Source organism: Chaetura pelagica, unplaced genomic scaffold, assembly GCF_000747805.2.
Source record: "Chaetura pelagica isolate M959 unplaced genomic scaffold, ChaPel_1.0 scaffold227, whole genome shotgun sequence".
NCBI classification, from domain to species: domain Eukaryota; kingdom Metazoa; phylum Chordata; class Aves; order Apodiformes; family Apodidae; genus Chaetura; species Chaetura pelagica.
The window spans coordinates 245,297-273,200 of record NW_009953796.1 but is presented as its reverse complement, the minus strand read 5'-3'; the positions used below and the strand labels follow the sequence as shown (position 1 = coordinate 273,200).

The 27,904-nt window shown below is 40.8% G+C and overlaps 1 protein-coding gene across 1 annotated transcript in view; it reads left to right on the top strand.

Annotated features, from left to right (window-relative positions):
* The window catches only part of ZCCHC14 (zinc finger, CCHC domain containing 14), a 51,271-nt gene that overhangs the window by 21,064 nt on the left and 2,303 nt on the right, over positions 1-27,904 (top strand). The window contains exons 3-12 of the mRNA XM_010001104.1: positions 13,653-13,726; positions 16,468-16,539; positions 16,732-16,841; positions 19,044-19,138; positions 19,234-19,288; positions 23,333-23,606; positions 24,953-25,044; positions 25,663-25,790; positions 26,739-26,879; positions 26,954-27,883. Of these exons, the coding sequence (XP_009999406.1) occupies positions 13,653-13,726; positions 16,468-16,539; positions 16,732-16,841; positions 19,044-19,138; positions 19,234-19,288; positions 23,333-23,606; positions 24,953-25,044; positions 25,663-25,790; positions 26,739-26,879; positions 26,954-27,883 (1,971 nt within the window). The remainder of the gene's footprint in view (positions 1-13,652; positions 13,727-16,467; positions 16,540-16,731; positions 16,842-19,043; positions 19,139-19,233; positions 19,289-23,332; positions 23,607-24,952; positions 25,045-25,662; positions 25,791-26,738; positions 26,880-26,953; positions 27,884-27,904) is intronic.

Here is a 27,904-nt window from a genome sequence, read left to right as displayed (position 1 = left end):
GCAGCCTGGTGACAAACAGCTCACTAGGAGGGGACATTTGTGTGTCTGCTGCTTGAAGCTTGAGTAAGGGATGAGAGAAATGTTCAGAAATTCTCAGCTGTTAATTACATCTCTTCAGAACTTGTCTTTAACATCTGGAAATGTCTGTTTTGAACTTATTCATTTCACTGCCATGAGGGATACAAGAATTTAAAATAAATGGCTTACTTGTCCTCTCTAGGCTTACATTTCCCCTAAACTTCAATTGGACAAAAAAGTACCACTTTAAAAAAGAAAATAGGGAGTGATTCACATGTATTCCCAGAAAACCATCATGTGTTTGCCTGTATTTTGCAGTGTCACAAGTGTACAAATGACTCAATGGCAATTTTCTTGTGCATTGCATGCTTAAGAAGCTCTTACAGCTGTTAGTTGTTAGCTGGTAGTTGTTCTTATCTGTTCCCTTATCAGTTGATTGTTAAGTTCCCTGTTTTCCAAAGTGCATTTTTTTTTCATTCACCTTTACATTTAGATGGCTTAAATAGGCTTAAAAATACAATAATTTTATCAATAGCTGGAGTTTTTACAGGTAGTTGCATATACAGGTTAGAAATGTCATCCCTTGCAGTTTTTTGGGTCTGGATCTGAAAATTAAAGAGAACCTAATGTACATCTTGAGGCTTCTTCCTTGACTTTTGATGTCAGCATTAGGATTCTCACATTGTTGCTTTTTTCTGCTGATGTGGGAGGCTGGTAATTTTCAAAAGTATTGAGTGCACTAGAGAAAAGATACTAGACATTGTAGGACTTGAGAAAACTTGAGAGGAATTGGTGATACTGGGAATTGGAAACAATAAATTGGTTTTTTAGTGGGGCAGTGAGTCTTGGGAAGAGATGCATTACCCTTAGTACTGACAGGACATACTGGTGTGGTTTGAAAATGAGGAGGTGGGTGGAGAGGAAGGATGAGAACATTTCACACCCAAAATTGTTTACTTTGCCAGCAATTTTCTTTGCTTCCCCATCTACTACAACAAATACTTCTTTACTCTGCTTCCCCTCATTTTAATCTGGAAGTGACCTTATTTAGTCAATGACAACTCTTCATTTCCGTGGAAGTGATGATGATGATTTCTCACATTCAGTATCTGGCACAAGGGAACAGATGGACTGCAAAGAAGAGAAGGGATGTAAGATTGCTAGTGAGAGACCTTTAGCAAATGGCAACTCATGAGTCTGACTGCAGGACATGTGCAGTTAGAGGGGAGGACATCAGTCATGTTTTTGCAAATGTTCTCCTGTACTTTGACTACCAGCTGGTGCCAGCCCTGTTTCACAGGGCAGAAAACAGTGGGTGATTTTTGTATTATTTTTTTAGACTGGAGAGTCAAACCCAGGAGGAGTTGGTGCCTCATGCCCTTTGAGGATCACCGTGCAAGAGCTACTGATTCTTGTGTTCTGGATATGGCTTTGCTTTTGACTTACTGCAGAGTCTTGTTCACATACTGATCAATCTAGGGTGGTTCGTTCTTCACATCAGGGCTGGTTTAATGTCTGTCTAGCTCTCTGAGAACTCAGGTTTATGTCAAAGTGTTTGGGATTTTGCTAATTGGTGGTCAGAAAGGCTCTCTGGACACCCTTTGTAGACAGAACCAATTTCTTCCCCCTTGTTTTGCTTAAATATTTAGATATTTTTTCTGAAATTGTATGTACCTTCACTGACTTGTATGTCTTTTTGCTAATAACCAAACAAGAACATGTGATATTAACATTGAGTTCATTATAAATAGAATCAAACTAAAGAATGGAGCTGAGAACAGTTAAAGCAGTGAAATGCTGTGTATTAATGCAGTTTTATTTGGAGTTGTTTAAAGAAAGTTTGATTCTTCTATTCAGAGCAGGCTGAATGTTGTTTTCATAACCTGCATCTGTTAAAAACACCAGAACAGAGTCAGATACTGAGACCTGGGTTAGGAGATTTGACAGCTTGATTGGTGAGGAAAGCACATAGAGTTGTTCATGGGTTGATGCTAATAAGTTGAGAATGAAATCTCATTTGAAGATTGCAGGTGGTGGAAGTTAGGAGAAGTTTAAGGGATCGTGCTGTCCCAAACCTCTGTCAAGCAGGGTGTCTTGTGCTTTCCCTAGGCCATCAGATCAAGGGAGGTTCTCTTCCCCCTCTACTCTGCCCTAGTAAGACCACATCTGCAGTATTGTGTCCAGTTCTGGGCTCCCCAGTTCAAGAGGGACAAGGATATGCTGGGGAGAGTCCAACAGAGGCTACAAGAGTGATGAAGGGACTGAAACATCTGTCTTATGAGGAAAGGCTGAGAGACCTGGGGCTGTTTAGTCTTGAGAAAAGACTGAGAAGGGACCTTTTTAATGTTTAGAAATGTCTGAAGGGTGGACGTCAAGAATTGGCTAGTTGCCTTTCAGTGGTGCCCTGTGATAGGATATGGGGAAATGGTACCGAGTTCCAACACAGGAAGTTCCACCTCAACATGGTCAACTTTGGCATTGTTGAAGTGATTTGTAAGATTTAATTTCTAATTTTTTTTTTCTTTTGCTCTTTTATGCTGGAAAATCACAGATTATGCAAAAAAAAGGCTTTAACATAACTTTCCTTTCCCAGGTGTGTGGAACTGCTAACCTAAAAGGTTAATAGTTCATTTGCTTTCTAACTTGTTCTTTTATCTCCCAGAAAACAAAAATAAAAGAGCAGTGGATTTGCTGCATTACTTCACTGCCTGGAGTGGAGGCATTTCATCAGTGGATGGTGCAGATGCTATTTTTAACAGTAACTCAAAGGGGTAGCCCTGCTAAAATTACATCATTAGGATACACGGCTGAAAGGAAATGGCATAAACCAGCAGGGCTTTGGACTTCTCTCTGTTGTGGCTTCCACTTGTGAGGATGAATTATTCAATGTACATCATTCAAGCAGAGACAGGGTTGGGCCACCATGTTTGCAAAGCGTTCAGACTGGGTTTTCTTGTAAACAGTCCTGTGGAAATGTGTAGTAAGTGAACTTTGCAACAACAATGGGTATGAAATAGGTATTAGTGGCTTGGGGAGCTCAAAGTTTGTGTTCATTCCTGTCCCTGTTATTAAATAGTTCAGGGATTTGCAGTTATTCTACTACTGCCAAAGCATGTTTTGCTTCATTTTGTGCTGCAGCCTGAAGATCTGGTAGCAAGTGTTGAGGCAGTTACAGCTTCAAGATGTTAGGATTTTTAGTGGATGGGGCTTTAGTTTGTTTCTGTTCCTTTTATATCAGTTCCTGGGTGATCTCACTGCCTTGGCAAATGCTAATAGCATCTACTTTGATCTTCTCTTCCCTCATAGATGTGTTACAGAATCAGTTTTCTAATAGTTGTACAGTATCTCCAAATAAGCTTAAATGCTGTATTGGAACTTTTTTCTCTCTTTGAATTACTGGTCAAGTCTTGTCTGGGATGCAGAATAAAGGAGCAGTGATTTATACAAAAGTATAAAAGGGAACAAGAATATTAAAGCCTGAGACTAGAGACCTGAAAATGCACAAGGATGTAATTGCCAACAAAAGGAGAAGCTCACAGAAGTGGTTGTGCAGGGGGATGTTTGTTTCTCTCTGAACTAAGCACTTGAATGCATTTGTGGCTCTTGGCAAGACTGTGTGTACTCAAGGTTTTGCCTATTCTAGAGTAGTCCCTTAGTCTGGTATTTTTATGTAGCATACTAACAGAATATTTTTTTGTTGTTAAGAAGGTTAGTGCTATAACTCTTTAGAAAAAAAAAAAATGGAAGCTGGTATAAAATTACTGTCCTAGCTGCTCATGCTTGCATGTTATTGCAGCTTTAGTCATGAGTTTCAAGATGCTGATACTGTTCTCAAAAATGCAGAAAACAGCATGTGCTTATTTCCATGAGCATTAAACTGTGCTGGTCTGGGGTGCCTGACTTTTAGATAAGAATGGCTGTGGATATTCAAGTGCCTTAGAGTTTGAAATGCACATTTCTGCTGTTTTTGCTGCAGAGTTGGAAACTCTGAACTCCTTTAGGTAGCTGAAGAAATCCTTGGGCCAAGGTTGGAGCAGCTGGCCATCTGATCTCAGCACTCTGATGTTTCATCACCAGATTGCCCTTCAAGCTAGGGCATGCTGGCTGAGCAGCTGCTGCCTGAGGAGCTCGCTGACAGGGCTCCAGCTATGCCAAGATATGGTTACAGGCTACAGCCCCACAATCTGGATGTCTGTGCTGTAGGTAAAAATATATACAGATATGTTTATGTAGTATGTAAAATTAATCTATAAACATGGTCAGGTCCTGACTTGGTGATTTTATAATCCTCATTGGGTACAACTGTGATTGCTACTGTGATTTGTTTTTTATGCAGTCATGACTGGGTCCTTTTATTAAAGAGTAATAGCAGGTTATAATTATCTAAGTGGGACCTAGAAGATGTCAATTAATAAAATCTTGTATGATGAAAGAAAACCAATGGGTAGTAGGCAGGCCATTTCCCATTTTCTTCATCCCCTCCAGAAGGTGGTTTTCTATTTCAAAATGCCCTCAAAGCTGGGACCTTGCATTATTGCACTGGTGGGCCTGGGGTGAGACACTGTTTGTCCATCTGTATTGTGGACATTGCTCAAAACTTCAAAACAAATGCCAGCTCAGATTCCCAGCTGTGGTGACTACCTGAATGTGTCATGTTTTCCTCATCTGTTTTCCTTCCAGGGAGCATCAGTGAGGTTTGTATTCTCTGCTTAAGCTCAGTGTGAGTGCCTGTTCCATGCACACATGCAAACTTCAAAGGCTCCAGCTGAATTGAGTTTGCTTCCCTGAGTGATATTTGGGATTTAGTGAATCCTAGGTTTTCTTGGCTTTCACTTGAGCACAAAAACTGTGATTAGACCAAAGGCCTAACCTGCCAAGAGTGTTTTCCACAGAAAACTGACTGCATTTTTCATTTAGTAGGTGAATATAGCATTCAGATTAGAACTAACCAACTGAGTCACCTTGGGTTTGCAGGGGTTCTGTGGATTACCTGCCAGAGAAAATCCTTGCTAGGGAAGCATAAGGCTTCTGTAGTATGAGCTAACCTTCAAAATAATAAACAAAGCCATGATTTTGTTTAAAAGTGATCTAAGAACAGTAAAATAATCATTTGATCAGGTAGAACTAGACTAAATATACAACTGCCTGTTTCTTACCCAGTAAGTGTAAGTATTTATTTACGAAGTTGACCATCTCTCGATTGCAGAGATACTGTTATTAGTGTGTGTAATTAGATATGGGCAGCCTGCTTATTTTAATTGCCTATACAGGAACATATGTTAGTTGTTACAGAAGCTGCCTTCAGGCTGAGTGTTTGGGCTTAGGGTCACTTTTTCAGGAGTGCTTTTCCAAAGGAGCTGCACATTCCTCTGAGGAGCCTGCTCTTGTTCAACTGGAGAAGGAAGATGAGTCACTGGGCTGGATTTCTAAGCAAATGAAGTACACAGCTGCATTCATAACTTCCACAGGCTTTTCTCAGTTGTATGAAAATAGTTAATTAGATGCAGTTACATGTAGAATTAGACAGCTTGGGGATTTAGGCAGTAAGTATATTTTACAAATTAAATTCTGAAGTCCTTTAGAAAACAAGCAGTCCCCCAGCCCCTAAGCAACACAGTCTCAGTGTGTGTTTACTCTGAAACACTGTGACTAGTGTCTCTGAATTTGTTGTAGGATACCTTTAAGCCTCCAGTGCTGCAAGTGTTTACCTAAAATCATGCTTGAAAATGCCAAGTGTGTTTCCATGGTGTTAAAAAAACATTGTTAAGGATTCCTTTTTGGATATGCTCTGCCTGGCATTATAAAGAGATAGATCTTTGCTTGATTAGAGCTACTTGTTCCAAACTGAAGTAAGGAATATATTTTACAGGTTGCTCAACTGTCCTTAACAAATGTCAAACTCTTGCAGACTTTCTTGGCTCTGTATTGTAGCTCTCTTTCTGCTCAGAGCATTATTACATACATCTCAACAGCATATCCTGAAGAAGTCTATGTTTTAAGGCACAGCACCTGTTTAGTGACATGTGTTGATGCTCAGATTTAGTAAAGTAGTGGAGCTGTTACACAAACATGTCCAGTACAACAACCCTTTCTGGATAATTTATTCTGTAAAAACATCTTTCTGGCATTAGAAAAAAAAAGAAGGCAACTTGTAAGGCAGTTGTCTCCTCAGTGGCAGGCAGTTCAGCAGCAGCAATGCAGAAGTTAGTGCTCTTGGCCTAAAGCATGTGCTTAGAAAAACCTTCAAAATAGTGGTTTAGCTGTATCCTAATTTTGAAAGCAGCTGGCTGATTCTTCTGGGCTTTACATTTCCCTGTCCAGATGGGAGTCTTCTCCAGCCTTCAGTCCAGACAGCTTTGTGTTTGATTTCAGAATTGAATCCAGTGAAGTTGCAAAACCATTCTTTAGGTTGATTGGCTTTTGTGGTTGGCTAAAGTGCTGACAGTATAACTCAGTATTAATAAAAAATGTATGAATTCAATTAAAATCTGAAAAGCTAAGATATACAGGCATTTTAAACATATATCTCTTTTTGAGAAACAGTTAGTTGGCAAGTTAAATAAACTGAGGAAATAGCAGGAACATGAAAACTACTGGTTTGATTGGGAGTGAGGGATACAATCCCAGGCTATTATTGCTTCCGATATGCTGCCAAAAGTAAGCTCATGTCCTTGATTTTGAAAAAAGCTGTGTGGTTATTTCCTGTGGAATATCACAGCTCATAGTCCTCAGTCTTGCTTTTAAGTTAAAGTAGGATTAGCTCACCTCTTAAACTTGTGTTGTATGTGTTGGTTTTGATCTTAAATATTCTCTAAATTGGAAGAACCCTTATTTTTTACAAAGAAAAATTACAGTTCTAAGAGCATTCCTTCCACTACTGTTGCTGCTAACAATTTTTTTATTATGTGCATCAAGCTCTAATTTCCAGTGTCTTCCTGTGTGTTTTAGTAGAGGCAACAGCCAGCCAGAAGACTTCCTTACTGTTTGGTTTTGAGGGTTTTTTTTCCCTAGCTGTAGCTTCCTTTTTAAGCAGACACCATGAAAAAGTTGCTGTCTGCTCTTCTACGTTTAGTCTTTGGAAGATACCAGCAGAAAATGGGACTGTGGACCCAGTTATAAGGCTGAAACTGGGTCTTATCAAATCTGACCTGCCTTGAACTTGAGTTTTGAGTTTCTACCTTTGTCTCTGCAAAACCATCTATCTTATGAAGAGAAGAAAATAAACTTATCCTTGACTTTGAAGGAATTACAGATTCTTAATATTAGGAGAAATAAAAGACAAAAGATAGAGGTGTAGTGAGCAGCAGGTGATATGACATGGTCAATAACTGCCAGCCCATAGTTCTTCGGTCATGTGCTGTGACAGACTCTGCTTCTTCAGCTTCAGTCACTTTTTTCAAGAGTGTTTCAATTATTTTTGTATTGCTGTGCTCATTGCTAAGTTTCTGAGATAAAGTAAATGTATTCTTCTCCCTGGAATGCAGTCTTGTATTACCTGGGTGGGTCAGGCCACATGGAGTGTTTTGAAGATACCTGATGTGGGAAGAATAAGCCAAGATCCTCCTGTGGTCTCATACCAACCACATTTTTTTCTGTTCTCTTTTGGAGAGGGAATGTAAATTCTACATAATTCATCATTCAATTTAAATGATTTTTAGTGAGCAGGAGCGTTGTATTTACATGAAAGTTTTGATAGAAGTGTCCCAATCACACCTCTTCACATGTTTTCTCAATCCATAATTGCTGTATTATGTGAAAACATGTTGATACCTTAATAAATTACCCTGCTGTGTCTGGAGAGTTCTGAGGAGATGTCATTTCACTACTAATATAATCATGAAAGGATATTTTTATGTCACAAATCAATGTAGTGAACTGCAGAGAGCATTGCTTCATCCTTTCCCATACTTGATTTTTCTAGAAGTAGTCAAATAAGCTTTTTTGAAATTGTTCCTGTTTCCCTGTCTTCCCTTACTTTTAAGTTAATAAACAACTCTTGATGCCCTTAAGTAGAAGCAATTTTTCTGCCTGGCATAGCTATAGATAGACAAGCTTGTAGGTGCATGATGTGTGCTTGATACTCTTGAATTTTAAGAATATATTACTATATGTTTTGCCTTTTCATGTTCTTTCACTTCCCCAGAAGCAGTTTGTGGAAGCATGACCATTAGATAGCAGTGAGCATCTCGTGTTATTCCCTCACTTGGACCCTGGCCGATCAATATTTTGATATTGGATACCTCTCAGCTAAAGAGGAATAGTGAGTTAATATGTCAGGGAGCAAGCCAAGGTGTGTTTTTGCTGGCTGTTGAACAGAGCAAAGTTCAAGTTGAATGGTTCTAGTGTCATATTCTTGGTATTCAGTGATTCAGAGCCCATTAGGTCCAAGTTTGAAAGATTATCTAAGCTTTCTATCTAGTGGGGCCTCAAGGACACTCTTCCAGTGAAATCTTCCTGTCTCGGACAGATCAACAGTGCCAGCTCTTTTTCGGGTTTAATGGCTAAACCACAAGCTAATATTGTAGTTGTCTGATTTGTTGAAAGGAATTGTAGTGCATAAACATCAGATTGACCTGATTTGAGGTCCTGAAACTTATCATTATAAGGCCAAGTTCTCAGCAGCCTGAAAGATGCTAATTGATACCGGAGTTATTTAAATCTCACTTCTTACTAATCTGTTCCTCTCTCAGACTCAGGCCAACTCTTCCTGTATGTCCTTTGAAAAACTAATATTGGATTCTGCAACTTCTCTCCAGGCCTCCAGTATTCCAGTTAATGAATAATTTAAGTGTTGAGAAGTAGGAGGCTAGGGAAATAAATGTAGTTGATGAGAAAACTTAGTCTAGGATGTTTGTGGCAGAAGAGAATCAAGTATTTGATGATAAGAGAGTATCAGAGGATTTTTTTACTTTCCATCATAGCCTAGATAGCTTTAAAAAGCTCAGAAATGGGAAAGCAGAAAGCTTTCTGGGGGAAAAAAAAATATGCAAAAAACCCTCTTAAGCTGATACTTATAAGCAGTTTATCATCTTTAATTCAGTTGGTCTTTTTGGTAAAAAACTCAATAAATTAATGTGTTTTGTTGTCATAAAAATGCCTTGAAACCACTTCTCCTTTTCCTCCATTTAGCCTGTTTGTTTTTTTTTTTTTTTTGGAATATAGTGGTGGCTTGAGGGTTGAATTTGGTAGGGTTTTGTTTCCAGTTTTGTGCAGTCACTGGGATTGTCTTCTGATGTCTAATGGACAAGAGTAATGGGGTAATGCTGCTTTTGAAGAATTTATTTTAGAAAAACAAGACATGGCATGTGAAAGTCTTGGTGTTGCATTTTTGGTTACCACTTCTGTGTAAACAAGAATGTGGAAAGTCTTTTCTTAGTTCCTTTTCTTTAGGTAGAACTTTTCAACAAAAATTCAATTGCTGTATTTGTGTTTGAGTGCCCATTTCCATGAAGGCACAACTTTGAACGAAAAGAATAAATATTTCAATCCAGAAACACCCATTATGATTATGTCCCTGGTCTCCTCCATAACACAAAGTAAAGAATTTTACTGATTATTTTTTTCCTGCTTAAAAATTGTAGCATTTCTGCTTTTTTTGTCAAGAACCATGTCTCAGGAGCTGCACAGGTTCAACCAGTCTCATGACACTTAAAATCTTACCACCTAAATGCTGGAGAAAAGAGTATTTCTGTGCTACATGCAGTGATTTCATAGAATCCTAGAATGCCAGGCTGGAAGGGACCTCAAGGATCATCTGGTCCAACCTCTCTAGTTGATATGAGATGGCTTTTTCAGAAGGAAAAGTTGGTTAATGCCATCAGGAAAGCCAGAGGGTTTAATACCTGGTCTGGAGGAGGGGGAAGGAGCTGTCTGTGCCTTAAGAGAGACACTAAACTGATCAGATGACAAATGCACCAACATCAGCCAGATGGGTAAAAATCTTCAAACTCACTGTATCTGTTTTACCTGGGCACTTTGGAACAGTGGGAAACCAAAAAAATGTATTTGAAAAGGAGAGAAGTCTTAGAAATCACACCCTTTAGAGTAACTGACTCTGCTGTGGTATTTCAAATGCAGGCTTCCATGTGTCACCAGACAATTTGTATGGACAGCTGAAAACTGCACAAAGAATGCTTCTCTTTTGTGCTTAAAAGAAAGCAGCAAATAATAATAATAAGCCTTTAGAAAATGTGCAGAAAAATCTCTAAGTGAATGAAGACATTACTGTGCTGTCTGCTTTGCTTTCAAAGTAGAGTTCAGCACAAGACAAAGGTTCAGCTATTTGAAATCTGGTTCCTAGTGACTAGAAATGCATGCCTGGGGTTCTGTGGATGTCCCAGTACTCTGCCCTTTTCTGGATGGTGTCACAGTCTCCAGGGGAGCCTCTCCTGCAACACTGAAGTGCCACAAACCTCCTTTGCTTTTCTATACCCTTTTCTATGTCATTTGTGAGCTCATCCCACTGTTTCTCTTACCTGCCTTTCCTTCTCAGATAATTATGGATTAAAAGTGTTCAGTCCCCCTCTGCCAATGAAGCAGAGAGAGGCATGTACACACAGGCACTTTTCTTGGATCATGTAACAGGGAAGCTCTGGGAGAGAGGAACAGAAAGGTATGTCTCTGAGAGCTTCTGTCATGACTGAGACCCTGCCAAACTCCTCTGCTTCTTTCCCAGGCACAGCAGCAAAGCCTCATGAGGGGAGAGGAACTGGACTACTTGTGGATGAGTTTCCGTTCATTAGTTGCAGACTTAAAGCTCAGATTTAGGGTAGTGCAAATATATTTGCTCTGGTTATCTTGTCAATTAGAAACAATGGGTTTTTTTGTTTAAATCCTCCAGGTTAGGAAGCTTGAATTTTGATGAGTACAGCATCTTGAGAAGAGAACAGCATCATGTAGCCTTCATTCTGTACAAAGATTTTTCTGGTTATGGTATCATTTATGGTCATAGTGCATAGAGTCAGCTCTTTGGGCAATTCCCCATGTGTTTGAGAGTAAATACAGTAAAAAAAAAATCAAGATTTTTTTTTTACTTCATAATTTGTTGGACAGCAAATTTAATATCCACTCACTCCTGCTTAGTAGGTGGTATCTTTTTCTTCCTGGGTTTTGTATGATTGGTTGCTCTGAATAAAGTTAAGCTTCATGGTAAGCAGCACATGGCTGTTCCACAATGAACTCTATTTCATGCTCTGGAACTGACATAATCTTAACAAGATGCAGTTTAGGATCACTGTAATCGGTGCAGAAATACTTACCTAAAGGCTCACTTTGCTAATTGCAATCATTTTCCAGGGGGTAAATCCACTGCAGCAGAGTATATTAACTGGACAAGTTCAGACTAGAGCTTTAGAATGAAAAGGTCGTGTAAGTGTCAGCACAGCAAAATCCACAAGGTGATTTAAAGTTTGTTAGTAACACACATAGTAAACCATAAATAGCTTTATTTTTATAGGAAATCCTACTTTGCTTGAATTACTGTAGAGAAATACTGAGTCCATTGAAGAGATTGCATTTGAATTCTTTAGAAATGCCAATGATGAAAACAGTTTCAGTAAAGTGATGCTGGATTTGCTATAAACAAGTGTTAAGTAGCAGTTGGTGTGTCCTTCTGGCTTTGTGTCCTGCTCCAAAAACAGATGTTTCAGCAGTTGACATGAGGCTTTTCTACAAGTTATTTGCTCATTCTTCAGCTGTATCACCAATAGTCTGGTGATACCCCCTCTCAATGTCCACTTGACAAGTTATTTCTAATTATAATTCTGAAGTATGTGTCATTCCAATCAATATTCAATAGATTTAAACTGTGATGACAATTAAGAGTGCCCTGAATTCTCTTAAATAAGTGTATTGAGGTAGGTGTTTCTTAAAATGGCAAGAAGTCCTCTGAACCATGGGCTGGTTTAAATCTTCATGCCACTACATACACTCTACATAGCTCTGCAATATCTGGCATGCAGAAGATGTATTCTTGTGCTGCTCAGCACGCAGGACTGGAAAATCTTTTCAGAAGTGTGAGAGGAATCCACTGAAGACTTTTAAGAGCAGCAAATCTCTACAAAAAGCATAAGCAGGAGATAGTAGTAAGTAGTGAGTTGACATTATTCATAAGCTCAGGGATTTGTTATCGTAATTGGGAATTAGATGGAGAAGGAACAGTTGAGATGATCATAAAAGGAATGTTAATTCTATGTTTTCAAGACAGGCACGAACATCTAGAGAGCTATTTAAAACTTGCCAGTTCTAAAAATTTCAACTGCAAATGAGTAAGATTCAAAGAGGACTTTAAAATAGCCAAGACCTAGGTTGTAACATTTTTAAATGAACAGGAGGCAACAACAATTTTTAAATGGCAACAGGTGAGGTTGGAGCTAGATGATCTTTAAGGTCCCTTCCAACCCAAACCATTCTGTGATAAAGACTTCAGGTCATTATTGGTTTAAGATAGAGGAAAATCAGTCTCCAGAGAGGCAAGAGAGTGGCTTTGGCTGGATTCTCTGCTGGAGAGCAGGGATGAAACAGGTTTCCTGCTGTAACTTTGTGGCTGTGACTTTTGCACTGCAGCTGGTTAGTCATGCATTTATGTTATGAGGGAGTTACATGTGATAAACACAGCTTTGAGTCCTAAATGTAATACAGTCTTGAAAACAGATGAACATCTTATAAGTGGTGATTCCAAGGAACAAAGTGGTAGGGCTCAGGGTTTTGCTTGTTAGAACCAGTAAGAAACACAAGATACAGAGCGTGTGTCCCCTCAAGCACCTGCTACTTGGAGGTAAAGTTCTAGTGTCTTTTAGTATAATTGCTTTTGAATTTTTAAACCAGTATAAACTAGCTTTTTAATAAGAAAAATTCCTTGTGAGTATCCCCATGTGTGCCATGAAAAGGCAGGAATTTGCAAGAGAAACAGGAAGTCAGTGAAATAATCTTCATAAAGTTTAGCAAGGTGGAATTTCTGGTCTGTGGGTGTTGGGAAATGAGAGTCTCCAAGTATCAAGCATATCAAATATCTGATGTGTGAGGCTGTGTCTATGAAGGCTGCACATCATGTGTGGAGAAGGGAGCAGTGACCTGTACTTTCCGCTGTAAGATCCTGTTTTTACTTACAACTTACCCAAATTTCAGTAATTGAGGCAGAAACTTTCCATGAAGCTGCCGTCAAGGAGGAGCCGGGATGTCAGCACGGCAATAAAAACACACTAAACTCCCTGCAAAACCAGCCCCTGGAACCATGGAGGCATTTGCCTGCCTTCGTTTCTTTGAATACCACTTTTCCCCCAGAGGGATGATATTTGCTGCTGGATGTTATTAAGATTAATCCATGAGTGTTGGTGTAGCATTCTGTTATTATGGTGATGAGTGGGTGTGATAAGGCCATGAGGAAATAAAGAGCTTTGCATTTGGTGTTTTGTTTGGGTGCTGGTTAAGATGAAGCCTTGCTAAGGCTTGAGTGGAAAGCACCAGGTATCAACCTTCCCATCTGCAGAGTGAGGCAAACCCCAGCTGTGCACCTGAGGCACTGCCATGAGGCATCCAGGGCTCCCAAAGCAAGTCCTGGCACAACCAGAGTCATCACTTCTACATGCATTTAAGAATATCCTCCTCATTCTTCTTATCTCTTTGTTTTCTCATAGTGAGTGTTGAAAAAGTGGAGTTAAAGGGACTGGCACACAAGAAGAATGAAAGAAATGTTGAATATTCCTTTGAGGTAAGTGTTTGTGATTGTTGTTTTACTGTGAAAGCAAGGAGGATAATATTTAAGAAGCAGTTAACAAACCTTATTTTTGGATCCCTAAAATTTGTCTAGTGCAGCTCCTTGGGGACGGATGCTACTTGTATTGTATTGTGATTTTGGAAGTAGTCACAAACTGCCGTTGATGAACACGTGTGGATGATGCAGAGTGGGACAGAGGCAAAATAAAAATACCCACTCTAATGCAGCAGGTTGTGGGAAAGTACATATGTAGGGGAAAAAATGTCTACACTTACAGAATGGGTATTTCTGGGTATCTATGTGTTGGAATGCAGAAGCTAGAAAGAATTTAATTATTCTTCTGGATGAAGAAGAGAATCCAGACTCCTAGGTCAGTGTTGCATGTGTGGGAAAAGAGGTAGGACAGTCATTTATCTTTGCATTCAGCACTGAGGGGAGTGTGAGGCTGTGGTATATGGTTCAAGTGCTACTGGTTTTAAAAGAAGTGTTGAAGAATACAGAAAATAACTATGGAAATGATTCCAGGCTTGAGGAAAATGCCATGCAGTGAGAGAGTTAAGTAACTTGACTGAAAGATGGCTTTGAGTATCATAAAAGAGCGTTTTCAAAGGGAAGAAAATATTTTAAAGAGGGCGTTAATCTTGCAGAAAAAGGCACAACAGGAACTGTTGTCTGAACATTGAAGCCAGACTAATTCAAACTGGAAGTGGGAATAGTTTCTTTGGAATGAGAGTGGTTAACCACAATCTGCTTAGGGAAGTGCCCACCCCCCCTGTTTTTACGCAGCTTTTGGAGGTTGGGTGGTTGCTCACAATTTCTGTGGAAGGATGACTTCATCTTGTGGACCTGGTATTGGGAGCAGAGACTGGGCCCTGGGTGCTGGTGAGAGAGAAGGACAAACTGCTTTTCTCCCATCTAGTTGGAACGACCTCTTCCAAAATTCAGAATGCAAAGCCCAGAAAATATCTTTGGTTTGTTTAGTGAGGCAGTGGAGCCAAAGAGTTGGTGAGAAAAGGAGAACCTGAAAAAAAACTGGACAGTAGAATGTCAATTATAACTTTCAGCAAAAAGAGAAAGTGAGTCTTTAAAACTATCCCCCAAGATGGAGCGTTGGGTCAGCATCTTGTGATGTTGGCAGCATTAAGTGCTGCGTGACTGGATTTGTGGGTAATGTTTTCTGAATCCCATCATTTTTCCAAATGTCATCAGCATTAGGATGGATGTTTTTTGTGGGGGTTGAAAAATCTTTATGGACTATGCAGCTGTCTAGACTCCAGTTAAATATTAGTATCTTGAGAAACATCTTTTCCTATTATATTTTTTTCTATAAATACCAGAAATTACTTTTACCAGTATTTCACTTGACAGCTTGTAGCTGTAAGAATAGTACATAGTTTAGCTGGGCTAATAAATTGCTTTTTGCTGGGTTATAAACCAAACTATTAAATGTTTTGCTCAGTAGTTTGGGAATAGAAGGTCAATAGATAGAGCAGTTCAGTGTTCCCAGCATCACTTCCTAAGCCATTGTTCCCTGCATTTACAGTTCACATTCTTGTTTTATAAGTATTAAAGATCATACCAAGTTAGCAAAACCTAACAAATGGGGTACTAGAAAATTAGAAAGGAAGAGAAATTTCTCCTGTATCTCCTGAAATTTCTCACAAATCTAAAATAACTACTCATTTATCACAAACTTTAAAAAAGCAAACAGAAGAACCCCAAGACTTTGAAAAACCAGAAAGTCCTTCAGTTTTCTTCTTTTCTTCCCTTACTTTTTGTGCAGCAGCTCTGCAGAGAGGAAATTCCTCCATTATGTAATGTATTTTGAAATACTCTCCTCTCACCAGTCATTTTGGCAGCATTCTGATGGCTGGAAAAGACTTTGTGTATGTTTCCAGTTGTCATTGAAACTAGTGTCATGTGAGAAGAAGGCCTCCTGAGACTTAAACACATCAATCCAGCTCCTTCCCCTACAGGACTGCTGAAAACCAAGAGCCTTCCAACATCTCCAGTATCTTCATTCTGGAGGGACAGAGCACTGGCCAGTCTCATGCTGGTACTCTCTGTGCCAAGAAGCCCTGATTTCTGGCTCCTTCAAACTAATCATCTACCATCCAATAAATGCTGCAGTATCCAGGAATGTCATGACTTCATGCAGAAAGCCTAAGGGAAGAGACACTGAGCCATTTCCTTTTTGTAGGGCATGGAGAAGGTGGTGGCAGAGGAGCCTGGTTAGAGCAGTAACTTCAGGTTTCTTTTCTAAGGTTTTGCCTTTTTTTGCAGCAGGGTGATTTGTTGCCATCTTTAACTTTGCTTGGCATGTGGAATTGATTAATTATAAATAGGCACTGTTGTGCTGTGGTGAGTTGTTCATATTGTCCATCAGATTCTACAAACCAGCTGTTTAGGAAGAATAATAATAATACAAAAATTTCCATTACTTAGTAGTCTGTTCTCTAATACTGGGTGTCTGCAGGGTGCAGTGGCTGTGTAAACCCTGAAGGGCTTCTTTTAAGCATTCAGAGTAATTGTTAAGTATAACAACAGCAAGAATCAGGAAGCAAGGGAGGACTGAGTAATAGTTACTTGTGCACAGTTTTTCCATGTTGATGTCACATGTTACAAACTCTCATGCAATCTCTGGGGACATCTGATACCTAATATTGATCTTCTGGAGTCAAACTGAAATCTCTTGACTATTAGATACTAACCTGGACACTTTTTTACTTCCCAAGGTCCTGTGGTCGGATTCTTCAGTGACGTCGGTAACCAAATCCTCCACTGAAGTGACTGAATTTATTTCAAAGGTAAAGGTGGTATGAAAAAATACTGTGAAATCAGATATTTTGTCCCTGTAGGTAATTTTGTTAAATGGCATTTTTTCAAAATGGATGGAGATATATATATTTAATTTCAACAAGTGTTTGACTATAAATTGAGTCTCAGATGAGTGACAAGTCGTCTTTTCACTTAGCATATGAAATATCCTCTGTCTTTAGCTCTCCCAGCTGTATCCAGAAGAAAACATGGAGAAATTCATTCCTTGCCTAGCTGGTCCAGATTCATTTTACCTCGAACGGAACCACATGGACCTGGAATCAGACCTTAGGTATGCTGGGCTTTTGGCTGTTGTAGTTCTTTTATCTTAACACTTGGCTTTTTTCACCAAGTGGGAGAAAGAAACAGGAAAGAGAAATAATATGTTTATATTTTAAGTTACTTTCCAGAAATTGGAGCCTGATCCTAAGCACTGTTTTTTCGTGTTCTACTAATTCCATTGCACAAAAAACTTCCAGGAATTCTTTCTTCAGTAGTACATATGGTAACAATATTCTGTATTCATGTTCCTGGAGAACTGACATTTCCTAATTCCGTGTTAGAAACAAGTAGTGGATCATTTGCTTTGCAGAAGCTTAATTTGGGCTCAAAAAATAGTCAAGACTGCTTTGAAAAAAATAAATCAAAACTAAGGAAAAATAAAATACTTGTCCATACCTCTTCACGTTATCACAAATCACCTGGTGATGATCTGATCTAAACCATCATCTGTGGCAGATCACATCATGGAATCACAGAATGGTGAAGGTTGGAAGGGACCTTAAAGATCATCAGGTTCCAACCTCCCTGCTATGAGCAGGGACACCTCCCACCAGACCAGGCTGCACAAGCCTCATCCAACCTTGAACACCTCCAGGGATGGGGCAGCCACAACCTCCTTGGGCAACCTCTGCCAGTGCTTTCCTACCCTCATGGGGAAGAATTTCTTCCTGATGTCTAACCTAACCCTCTTTCAGTTTAAAACCATTACCCCTTGTCCTGTCACTTCCCTCTCTGGTGAAAAGCTCCTCCCCAGCTTTCCGGGAGCCCCTTCAGGCACCGGAAGGTGCTCTAAGGTCTCTCCAGAGCCTTCTCTTCTCCAGGCTGAACACCCCAACTCTCTCAGCCTGTCTCTATAGCAGAGCTGCTCCACCCCTTGGATCATCTTTGTGGCCCTTCTCTGTGACCTCTCCAACAGGTCTATATCTTTCCTGTGCTGAGGGCTCCAGAGCTGGACACAGTTCTCTCCAAGTACCGTGTTAGTTTTGCTAGGAAAATTCAAGGGACTACAAGTATTTTCAGCCACTGCTGCCTTTACCCATGCAAACTACTAAACATTGTTTTAAAATACCAATTACCTTTTGCTAGACCTTCTGCTAAACACCTCTTTCCCCTACATCAAGACAGGCCTTTGTCCACCACTGGCAGAGCCACAGTGGATATTGTTTTTCCATAGTTGGAGCCAGCAGGTGCCTGCCTAGAGTATTTTTTGGGGAAAACCAGCATTAACATTTCAAGCAGTTCCTTCTGTGCTTTGAAGGTGATCCTACTGAGGAGAATTAGGGAAAAGTAAGAGAGAGGAAGGCATCTTGCTGCTGCTGCTGTTTAGCTAGCAACAGTCTCTACAAATCTAGGTTAATAGAGCAGCAATCTGTGTTCACACAGCAACAGCTCAGTCTCTGGAGCAGAGCAAGAAGCTGCTTTGTCCAGTGCTGCATATTTGAAAAATTCACAAATTAACTGATTACTCCAGTTTGAAGGCACATCTGTGTGTGTAGTTGAATTACTTCTTACTTAGACTTTTTAAAAATTAGAATATGGTCAAAACACTCTCCTTTTTTAACAACTTTTTAAGACCTTTTTGCAATGTACAGATGTGGCAAAAGGCTGACTGCCTTGCTGTGTAACAACGAGGAGTCTATTCATGTTGATAGAACACACTATACACTGCAGAGTTTTAGGAGATTGTCATTTGTCCCCAAAAAAGAGGCAAAACAGTCCCAGGGAAAATGTGACATGAGTCTTACAGCCTTTTTCCCTCCTCTGCCAAACTCTGCATCTGCTGTTTATCTCAGAGAGGAGAAAATTAAGTAACAGATATATCTGTGTTTTTATGGCATTCAGGTTCATTAACTCAAAAGGAAGTTTTCAAGTTTGTGTTTTACCATTTTCAAGTTTATATTTGAACATTTTCTGCCTCACAAGTGTTTGGTGTTCCTAAATGAAACATCTTTACTGAAACGCTGAACGGAGTGAAAGCAACACAACGATAATGTGTGTTTATGTGGTATGAAGGATGAGAACATCCATGCATTTCAGGTCTACTTTGAATCAGCTTTGGGTGGTGTTACTAATTGGAAAGGCCTTTTATGTTTTAATTTTTAAAAAATTCAAATTCAGTTTTTAAATTTCATGTACAGTTATGACTGCATAGGCAGCTGCAAATCAAACATAACAGAATTGGGGGTTTGTTTGTTTTTTCATGAATTTGCAGGTATTTGGCACCATTACCTTCCCATGTGGTGAAGAATGACCACGTTAGAAAGTTCTTCAGCACTTCATCTCCTTCACAGCAACTTCAGAGTTCAAGTAAGTTTAAATAAACTTTAAAAAGGGATTTTTTTTTGTACTGGTGTACATTGCATAAATTGATGCTATCTTTAACTTCTGTTCCCTGTTTTTAGATTCTGGCAACCCCTCCCTTTATAAAGTAGGAACTATGTTGGGAACATCTGGAAGGTGAAGTATTTGTTTTGTTTACATTTGTTCTGCTTAGTTGTAAAAACCCATTAGATGGGTGATTATCTCTCTCCTTTGGGGATTTATTTGAGTCTGCACTTTTATATTCATCTGCAGAAGATCTTAAGAAATTCTAGCCTGTGTGTGTGTGTGGTCTGCCCAAAGCAGGCACCTAATGAGAATATTGATGTAAGGTTCTAACATTCCTACTGTTCCCTTTGTTCATTCTTTAAATGCTTTAAGAAAACACACCTTAGAGTAATAACTGCATGTAAAATGTAATTACTATTGGACCAAACTTTCTTGCATTGTGACAGAATCTCTCGTCATTGGCAGTTGTGAGATCAGCAGGCGCTCTCTTGTCCTAGGAAATGTGTATGCTCAGGGAAGAATTTAGGGAAGGCTTTTGACCAGCGTTGCATGGGAGGTGAGATCAGATGATTGCAGTGTGTTCCTGCTGGCAGTCAAACCTATGAACACCCGTTCTAAGCAGCACTTCTCAAAATGTTTTACGTCGTAACTGCCAGTTGGCATCAGCACTTGCGTGCTGAGCTGCAGTGATGAGGATTGCTCTGTGAGCTGCTGCTTGTGGCACAAGTTGTGATGGTCTCAATCTCTTCAAGGGAATAATGATTACCCAAATTGTAGGCACAGACCCAAGTATAACTCTTTATGGGCAAAGGGAGAGGAGAGCAACCCTGAAAGGGTGGGGTTTTTTTTCCTCTCTGCAGCATCTTTGAATGTTTCCTTGCACAGCAGGGATTTCCTTTCAGAGGGAGGAAGGAAACCTCTTCCCAAGGAGGTACAGCTCAGCCTTGGGAAACAGGGCTTTGTCCACCACTGGCAGAGCCACAGTGGATATTGTTTTTCCATAGTTGGAGCCAGCAGGTGCCTGCCTAGAGTATTTTTTGGGGAAAACCAGCATTAACATTTCAAGCAGTTCCTTCTGTGCTTTGAAGGTGATCCTACTGAGGAGAATTAGGGAAAAGTAAGAGAGAGGAAGGCATCTTGCTGCTGCTGCTGTTTAGCTAGCAACAGTCTCTACAAATCTAGGTTAATAGAGCAGCAATCTGTGTTCACACAGCAACAGCTCAGTCTCTGGAGCAGAGCAAGAAGCTGCTTTGTCCAGTGCTGCATATTTGAAAAATTCACAAATTAACTGATTACTCCAGTTTGAAGGCACATCTGTGTGTGTAGTTGAATTACTTCTTACTTAGACTTTTTAAAAATTAGAATATGGTCAAAACACTCTCCTTTTTCAACAACTTTTTAAGACCTTTTTGCAATGTACAGATGTGGCAAAAGGCTGACTGCCTTGCTGTGTAACAACGAGGAGTCTATTCATGTTGATAGAACACACTATACACTGCAGAGTTTTAGGAGATTGTCATTTGTCCCCAAAAAAGAGGCAAAACAGTCCCAGGGAAAATGTGACATGAGTCTTACAGCCTTTTTCCCTCCTCTGCCAAACTCTGCATCTGCTGTTTATCTCAGAGAGGAGAAAATTAAGTAACAGATATATCTGTGTTTTTATGGCATTCAGGTTCATTAACTCAAAAGGAAGTTTTCAAGTTTGTGTTTTACCATTTTCAAGTTTATATTTGAACATTTTCTGCCTCACAAGTGTTTGGTGTTCCTAAATGAAACATCTTTACTGAAACGCTGAACGGAGTGAAAGCAACACAACGATAATGTGTGTTTATGTGGTATGAAGGATGAGAACATCCATGCATTTCAGGTCTACTTTGAATCAGCTTTGGGTGGTGTTACTAATTGGAAAGGCCTTTTATGTTTTAATTTTTAAAAAATTCAAATTCAGTTTTTAAATTTCATGTACAGTTATGACTGCATAGGCAGCTGCAAATCAAACATAACAGAATTGGGGGTTTGTTTGTTTTTTCATGAATTTGCAGGTATTTGGCACCATTACCTTCCCATGTGGTGAAGAATGACCACGTTAGAAAGTTCTTCAGCACTTCATCTCCTTCACAGCAACTTCAGAGTTCAAGTAAGTTTAAATAAACTTTAAAAAGGGATTTTTTTTTGTACTGGTGTACATTGCATAAATTGATGTATCTTTAACTTCTGTTCCCTGTTTTTTAGATTCTGGCAACCCTCCCTTTAAAGGAAGTTTTCAAGTTTGTGTTTTACCATTTTCAAGTTTATATTTGAACATTTTCTGCCTCACAAGTGTTTGGTGTTCCTAAATGAAACATCTTTACTGAAACGCTGAACGGAGTGAAAGCAACACAACGATAATGTGTGTTTATGTGGTATGAAGGATGAGAACATCCATGCATTTCAGGTCTACTTTGAATCAGCTTTGGGTGGTGTTACTAATTGGAAAGGCCTTTTATGTTTTAATTTTTAAAAAATTCAAATTCAGTTTTTAAATTTCATGTACAGTTATGACTGCATAGGCAGCTGCAAATCAAACATAACAGAATTGGGGGTTTGTTTGTTTTTTCATGAATTTGCAGGTATTTGGCACCATTACCTTCCCATGTGGTGAAGAATGACCACGTTAGAAAGTTCTTCAGCACTTCATCTCCTTCACAGCAACTTCAGAGTTCAAGTAAGTTTAAATAAACTTTAAAAAGGGATTTTTTTTGTACTGGTGTACATTGCATAAATTGATGCTATCTTTAACTTCTGTTCCCTGTTTTTAGATTCTGGCAACCCCTCCCTTTATAAAGTAGGAACTACGTTGGGAACATCTGGAAGGTGAAGTATTTGTTTTGTTTACATTTGTTCTGCTTAGTTGTAAAAACCCATTAGATGGGTGATTATCTCTCTCCTTTGGGGATTTATTTGAGTCTGCACTTTTATATTCATCTGCAGAAGATCTTAAGAAATTCTAGCCTGTGTGTGTGTGTGGTCTGCCCAAAGCAGGCACCTAATGAGAATATTGATGTAAGGTTCTAACATTCCTACTGTTCCCTTTGTTCATTCTTTAAATGCTTTAAGAAAACACACCTTAGAGTAATAACTGCATGTAAAATGTAATTACTATTGGACCAAACTTTCTTGCATTGTGACAGAATCTCTCGTCATTGGCAGTTGTGAGATCAGCAGGCGCTCTCTTGTCCTAGGAAATGTGTATGCTCAGGGAAGAATTTAGGGAAGGCTTTTGACCAGCGTTGCATGGGAGGTGAGATCAGATGATTGCAGTGTGTTCCTGCTGGCAGTCAAACCTATGAACACCCGTTCTAAGCAGCACTTCTCAAAATGTTTTACGTCGTAACTGCCAGTTGGCATCAGCACTTGCGTGCTGAGCTGCAGTGATGAGGATTGCTCTGTGAGCTGCTGCTTGTGGCACAAGTTGTGATGGTCTCAATCTCTTCAAGGGAATAATGATTACCCAAATTGTAGGCACAGACCCAAGTATAACTCTTTATGGGCAAAGGGAGAGGAGAGCAACCCTGAAAGGGTGGGGTTTTTTTTCCTCTCTGCAGCATCTTTGAATGTTTCCTTGCACAGCAGGGATTTCCTTTCAGAGGGAGGAAGGAAACCTCTTCCCAAGGAGGTACAGCTCAGCCTTGGGAAGAGACAGAAAGAAATTCTCATGCCTTTTGCTAGGATTTAAAACAAGCTCAGAACTCCTTCTCTGCAGAGGCAATTCTCATTTTTTCCAACAAAACCCAGAACCCTCCAAGGAGACAATGTTGTGGGTTATTTTGCCACTTCCACCCACTAAAAAAAATCCAGAGGATTATATTTGGGGTTCTTTTTAATAATGCAAACCTGAACTGTGTCCATTCTCTCTAAGCCTTTTTTTCATCACAGAGATGTAGTAGAACATAGATTATCTGTGATTAAACAAGGAAACCTCTGCTTGAGCTGAGGATAAGGCTTCGTATTTGCCATGAACTGCCGTGTTCTTGTTGTGCTGTTGAACAGCACAGGTACAAATCTGTACCTTGCAGCACCCAGTGCAGGTTTTACCAGCAATCCTGGAAGTGGTAGTTTTGTATGGCTGTAGCAGCTGAGCTCTGGGTGCCACGGATTCCATGTGCTAAATCAAATTCTGTTACTATTTTGCAGACCTATATGTGGAGTGGCTGGCATTCAGGCTTCTCAGAACCACGTCCAGCACTCGGCTGCTGCTCCGGTTGCACTGCCCCACTGCTCCCACCCCGGAGGCACTGGCTCCTCGTTGGCCTATCGCACCCCCATGGACACCTCTTCTTCACCCATGCTAATGTCTTCCAGCCCACAGACCCCTCAGACACAGGAGCAAAATGGGATCTTAGACTGGCTCAGGAAACTGCGCTTGCACAAGTACTACCCTGTCTTCAAACAGCTCACGATGGAGAAGGTAGGGGAGCAGAGGGAGCACAGAGCCAGCTTTAAATTACCCTTCTGTTCTCTGAGTGTGGAGAGAGAAGCTGCACACATCTGCATTGAGAGTTGCAGAAGCTCTTGGCCAGTGCTGAGGTGGTTTGCACTCTCTTGAAGCAATCATATTCTGAAGAAAACCTTCTTCCTATTTTTGCTCTGCCTTGTGTCCAGGGCTTGGGCTGTGCAACAGCTGCTCTGTTTCAGAATTCTTCACTGAATACTTGAAGATCCAACTTGCATTCTGGCTTTGGAGCTCTGCTTTGGATCTCTGGTCATCCCTTTGATGTGCAGTAGATGACTCCAATTTGTTGATTTCTTAAATTTCTACTTCTTGATTGATTTTTCTCCCAAAATATTTAGTTATCTTTCTTTTTTTTAAAAAAAAAATCAGACTTCTGACATGAGCATTAGCATGTGTACATACCTGCAAGTGAATGGGAAGCTTTTGTTTCCAGCAGAAACTCTTGTGGAAAAATATATACTTAATGTGTTTGCATTTAGTAAGAGTCACCCGTGACAATGATGTGGGCTGGTTTTTATCTGAACAGGAACTTCTATAGCACTTACCAGCTCCAGCTGTCAAATTCGTGTCCTTGCTGTCTTTTAGCCTTGAACGCCCTCCAGTGGACCAAGTGGTTGAACTAAATGGTTCTTCCTGCTGGTTCTAGGATGTTTTCTGTATTTAATTACAATCTATTACCAGAGTCTTCTGATTTGATTGTCTTCATTATGTGAGGGGACATATATAGTAGGGTTTTCTTTTAAAAACATGGCAAAACTATGCATAATCTAGTGTGGTTTAAAAAAACCCATATTATGCATACTTTGCTGGCTTTAATTTTAATTGTATTCTATTATAGTTTTTTTCCTGTTTTATGTCTCTGCTTTATTATAAACTTTTGGTTGCAAGTGTCTTTTCAATTAAACTGATGAGATGACTGCACATTAATTCCTGTTTTAAATGACACAAGCAAGAAAAGAGTGATTTTTTTTTTAAAGAGAAACTGATCCTTCAGCTCATTCCTAGCACAAAGTTCTGTTTTAATATGTACAAAAATTACTTCATCTTTATTGTAAATAGATAATATAAATAGCACATGCACAATTAAATTTAAACAATGGATGTTCTTTCTTCCATCCAAGTCCCACACTTTTTATTCTACAATGATTCCATAATTTAAAACCAGAGTAAAGGTTCTATGAATTAAGAAAAGCTTTAAAAATGGCTTTAAAATTGTCTTTCAGAATTGCTTTACTGGAAATGTAAACAAGAATATTTCAGGCTGTAAAACTAAGCACAACTTTTTTTTTTTTCTTTACAAGTTTCTCAGTCTTACTGAAGAAGATCTGAATAAGTTTGAGTCCCTCACCATGGGAGCAAAGAAGAAGCTCAAGACCCAGCTGGAGTTGGAGAAGTAAGTGGCAGGGGAAAACTGTCTTTTTAAGGTCCTAAGATACCTAATCAATGTTTTTTGCCAGACCAGAAACCTACCAGTATTCCCACATGCAAAGCCCAGGTAGATTCTGGTCTGACCATATCCCTGAGATTCATGGGGGAGGGGGGAATCAGGCAAGCAAGCCACTGAGCTGCAGTTACTTAAAAAGCAATTAAAAAAATCCATGTCCATTCATCAAAGCTCCTCGACAGCATTTTTCACCAGTCTTAGATTTTCCAGAATGTGTTTGCCAGATGAAAACTTGGGAGTGCATTTGGCTTCTGTTTGGTGTTGGTGTGCTTGGCTGGGTTTGGGATGTGCTATGGGAACGTGTGATAGGGTGTAGCCACCACTTGGTGCTGTTTTGCCTTGTACAAGCAAGAGCATTAGTATTGGAATCAGATGGTAAACAGTCCAAATGGAACTGCTGGCAAGAACCTGTGGTCGAGATGGATGTAATTTCCAAATGTTTCCATTTGAAATTAGCATAACATGTTAGTGGATTATTGTGTGGGCTTTGTCTGCTTCCGATTCCTTGCCTGTTGTTGTGCCTTAGCCAGGCCTTGTTTCTTCATACCTTTCTCTGTCCCCCTACAGAGAAAAATCAGAGAAACGGTGCCTAAACCCCACAACACCTTCTGCAGTTACCAGCAGTGGTGTGGCAAGGGTCCCCCCCACCACACATGTTGGGCCCATCCAGAGTATTCGTGGCAACCACGCTGCAGGTAAGGAGGGGGAGCAGAGGACACTGCTGTGCTCTCAGGGCCAAGTATGTCCTGGCACAAGAGTGAGTTCATTCTTGCACTGCTTTTTATTCAGCAACCTGTCCCTAAATTTTCTCTTTTAAAATGCCATTGGCTGAATAGGGAGCAGTCAGAAAGTCCCGTTGCTGTGGTCTTGAGTGCAGTAACAAGTAGCTGCCTCTTGGTGGTTTCCCTGTGGATGCCCAGCTGCACTGGTCAGCAGCTGTGACACATCCAGGCTCCTGCCTGTAGCCAATGTAGATCTCTGTAAATCCTGAGCACAGAATCATGGAATGTGTGGGGTTGGAAGGGACCTTTAAAGGTCATCTAGTCCAGCCCCTACTGCTGTGCACAGGGACCTTTTTGACTAGATCAGGCTGCTCAGAGCCTGGTTGAGCCTGACCTTGAATGTTTCCAGGGATGGGGCCTCCACCACCTCTCTGGGCAACCTGTTCCAGTGACCCAACACGCTCAGTGTGAAGAACTTCTTCCTAATGTCCAATCTAAATCTACCCTGCTCTAGTTTAAGACCATTGCCCATTGTCCTGTTGTTACAAGCCTTTGTACAGAGTTCCTCCCCAGCTTTCCTGTAGCTCTTTCAGGCACTGGAAGGTGCTCCAGAGTGTCCCCAGAGCCTTCTCTTCTCCATTCTGAACAATAGGAGAGGTGCTCCAGCCCTCTGATCATTTTTGTGGCCCTTCTCTGGACTCATTCCAACAGGTCTATGACCCTCTTGTGTTGAGGACTCCAGAGCTGGACACAGTACTGCAGGTGGAGTCTCCCAAGAGCAGAGGAGCAGAATCACCTCCCTGGACCTGCTGGCATCTCTCTATGTTAAATGTCATAAAAGAGTTGTAATCGGGTCCTGTCAAGTAGGTGTTTCCCCTCTTGTTTGCACTCCCTGGTGGCTCACACACCCTTTCTTTGCAGAGCTGCGTGTGGATGTGGATCAGCCAGCCCACCCACTGCCCCGGGAGGGCAGCTCCTCCGAGTACTCCAGCTCCTCTTCCAGCCCCATGGGGATCCAGACACGGGAGGAGAGTTCGGACAGCGCCGAGGAGAACGAGAGACGTAAGCAGGAACAACCACAGAGGGTGCCTGTTGCCTAGAGAAGCAGTTGTATTTACCCACGTTTCTGTCCCCAGGTTTAGAGATTCACCTGGACGGTTCAGAAAAGGAGAAGCCGGTGATGTTACTGAACCATTTCACTTCCAGCTCTGCCAGACCCACAGCTCAGGTCTTACCAGTGCAGAACGACGCAGGCTCCAATCCGTCCGGCCACCACACTCTGCCAATGCAAATGATGTCACCTGCCTCTTCTCATATCACCCCCATCCGGATGCTAAATTCAGTGCATAAATCAGACCGTGGCAATGCAGACATGAAGCTACTTTCATCGTCTATGCATTCACTTCTATCTTTAGAAGAAAGAAATAAAGTTTCTCCTGGCCCCAGGGGCAGCATAAAAATGGAGAAGAGCTTTGGAAATACAGTGGTGGATGTAATGTCTGCATCTTCTCCCCACCAGCCCCTGCAAGTGCTGTCAGGGGCTGCTGAGAACAGCTCACCCACATCTACTATTAACTTTGGTCCTCGAACCAAAGTCGTCCACGCTTCGACTCTGGACAGAGTGATTAAAACAGCTCAGCAGCCAGGATTAATAGTAGAAACCAGTACTGCTGCCACTGTCACATCCAGCACAGTCTTCCACGTGGCTCGTCCACCCATCAAACTCCTGGTGTCTTCGTCTCTTCCTACTGATTCTGCCATGGCTGGACAGACTTCCTGCTCCAGCAATATGCAAATAACGGTGTCCCCTGCAATAATCAACCCCCGGACTGCTCTGTACACAGCCAACACCAAAGTGGCCTTCTCTGCGATGAGCAGCGTGCCGGTGGCGCCGCTGCAGGGCAGCTTCTGTGCCAACAGCAATGCTGCCTCCTCCAGCAGCCACCCCGCCACCTCCTTCGCCTCCATGGCCAACCTGCCCAGCTGCCCCGCGCCCAGCTCCAGCCCCACGCTCTCCTCCGTCGCCGAGAACAACTTCTACAGCAGCAGCAGCAGCAGTAGCAGCAGCAGGAGGCCACAAGGACACC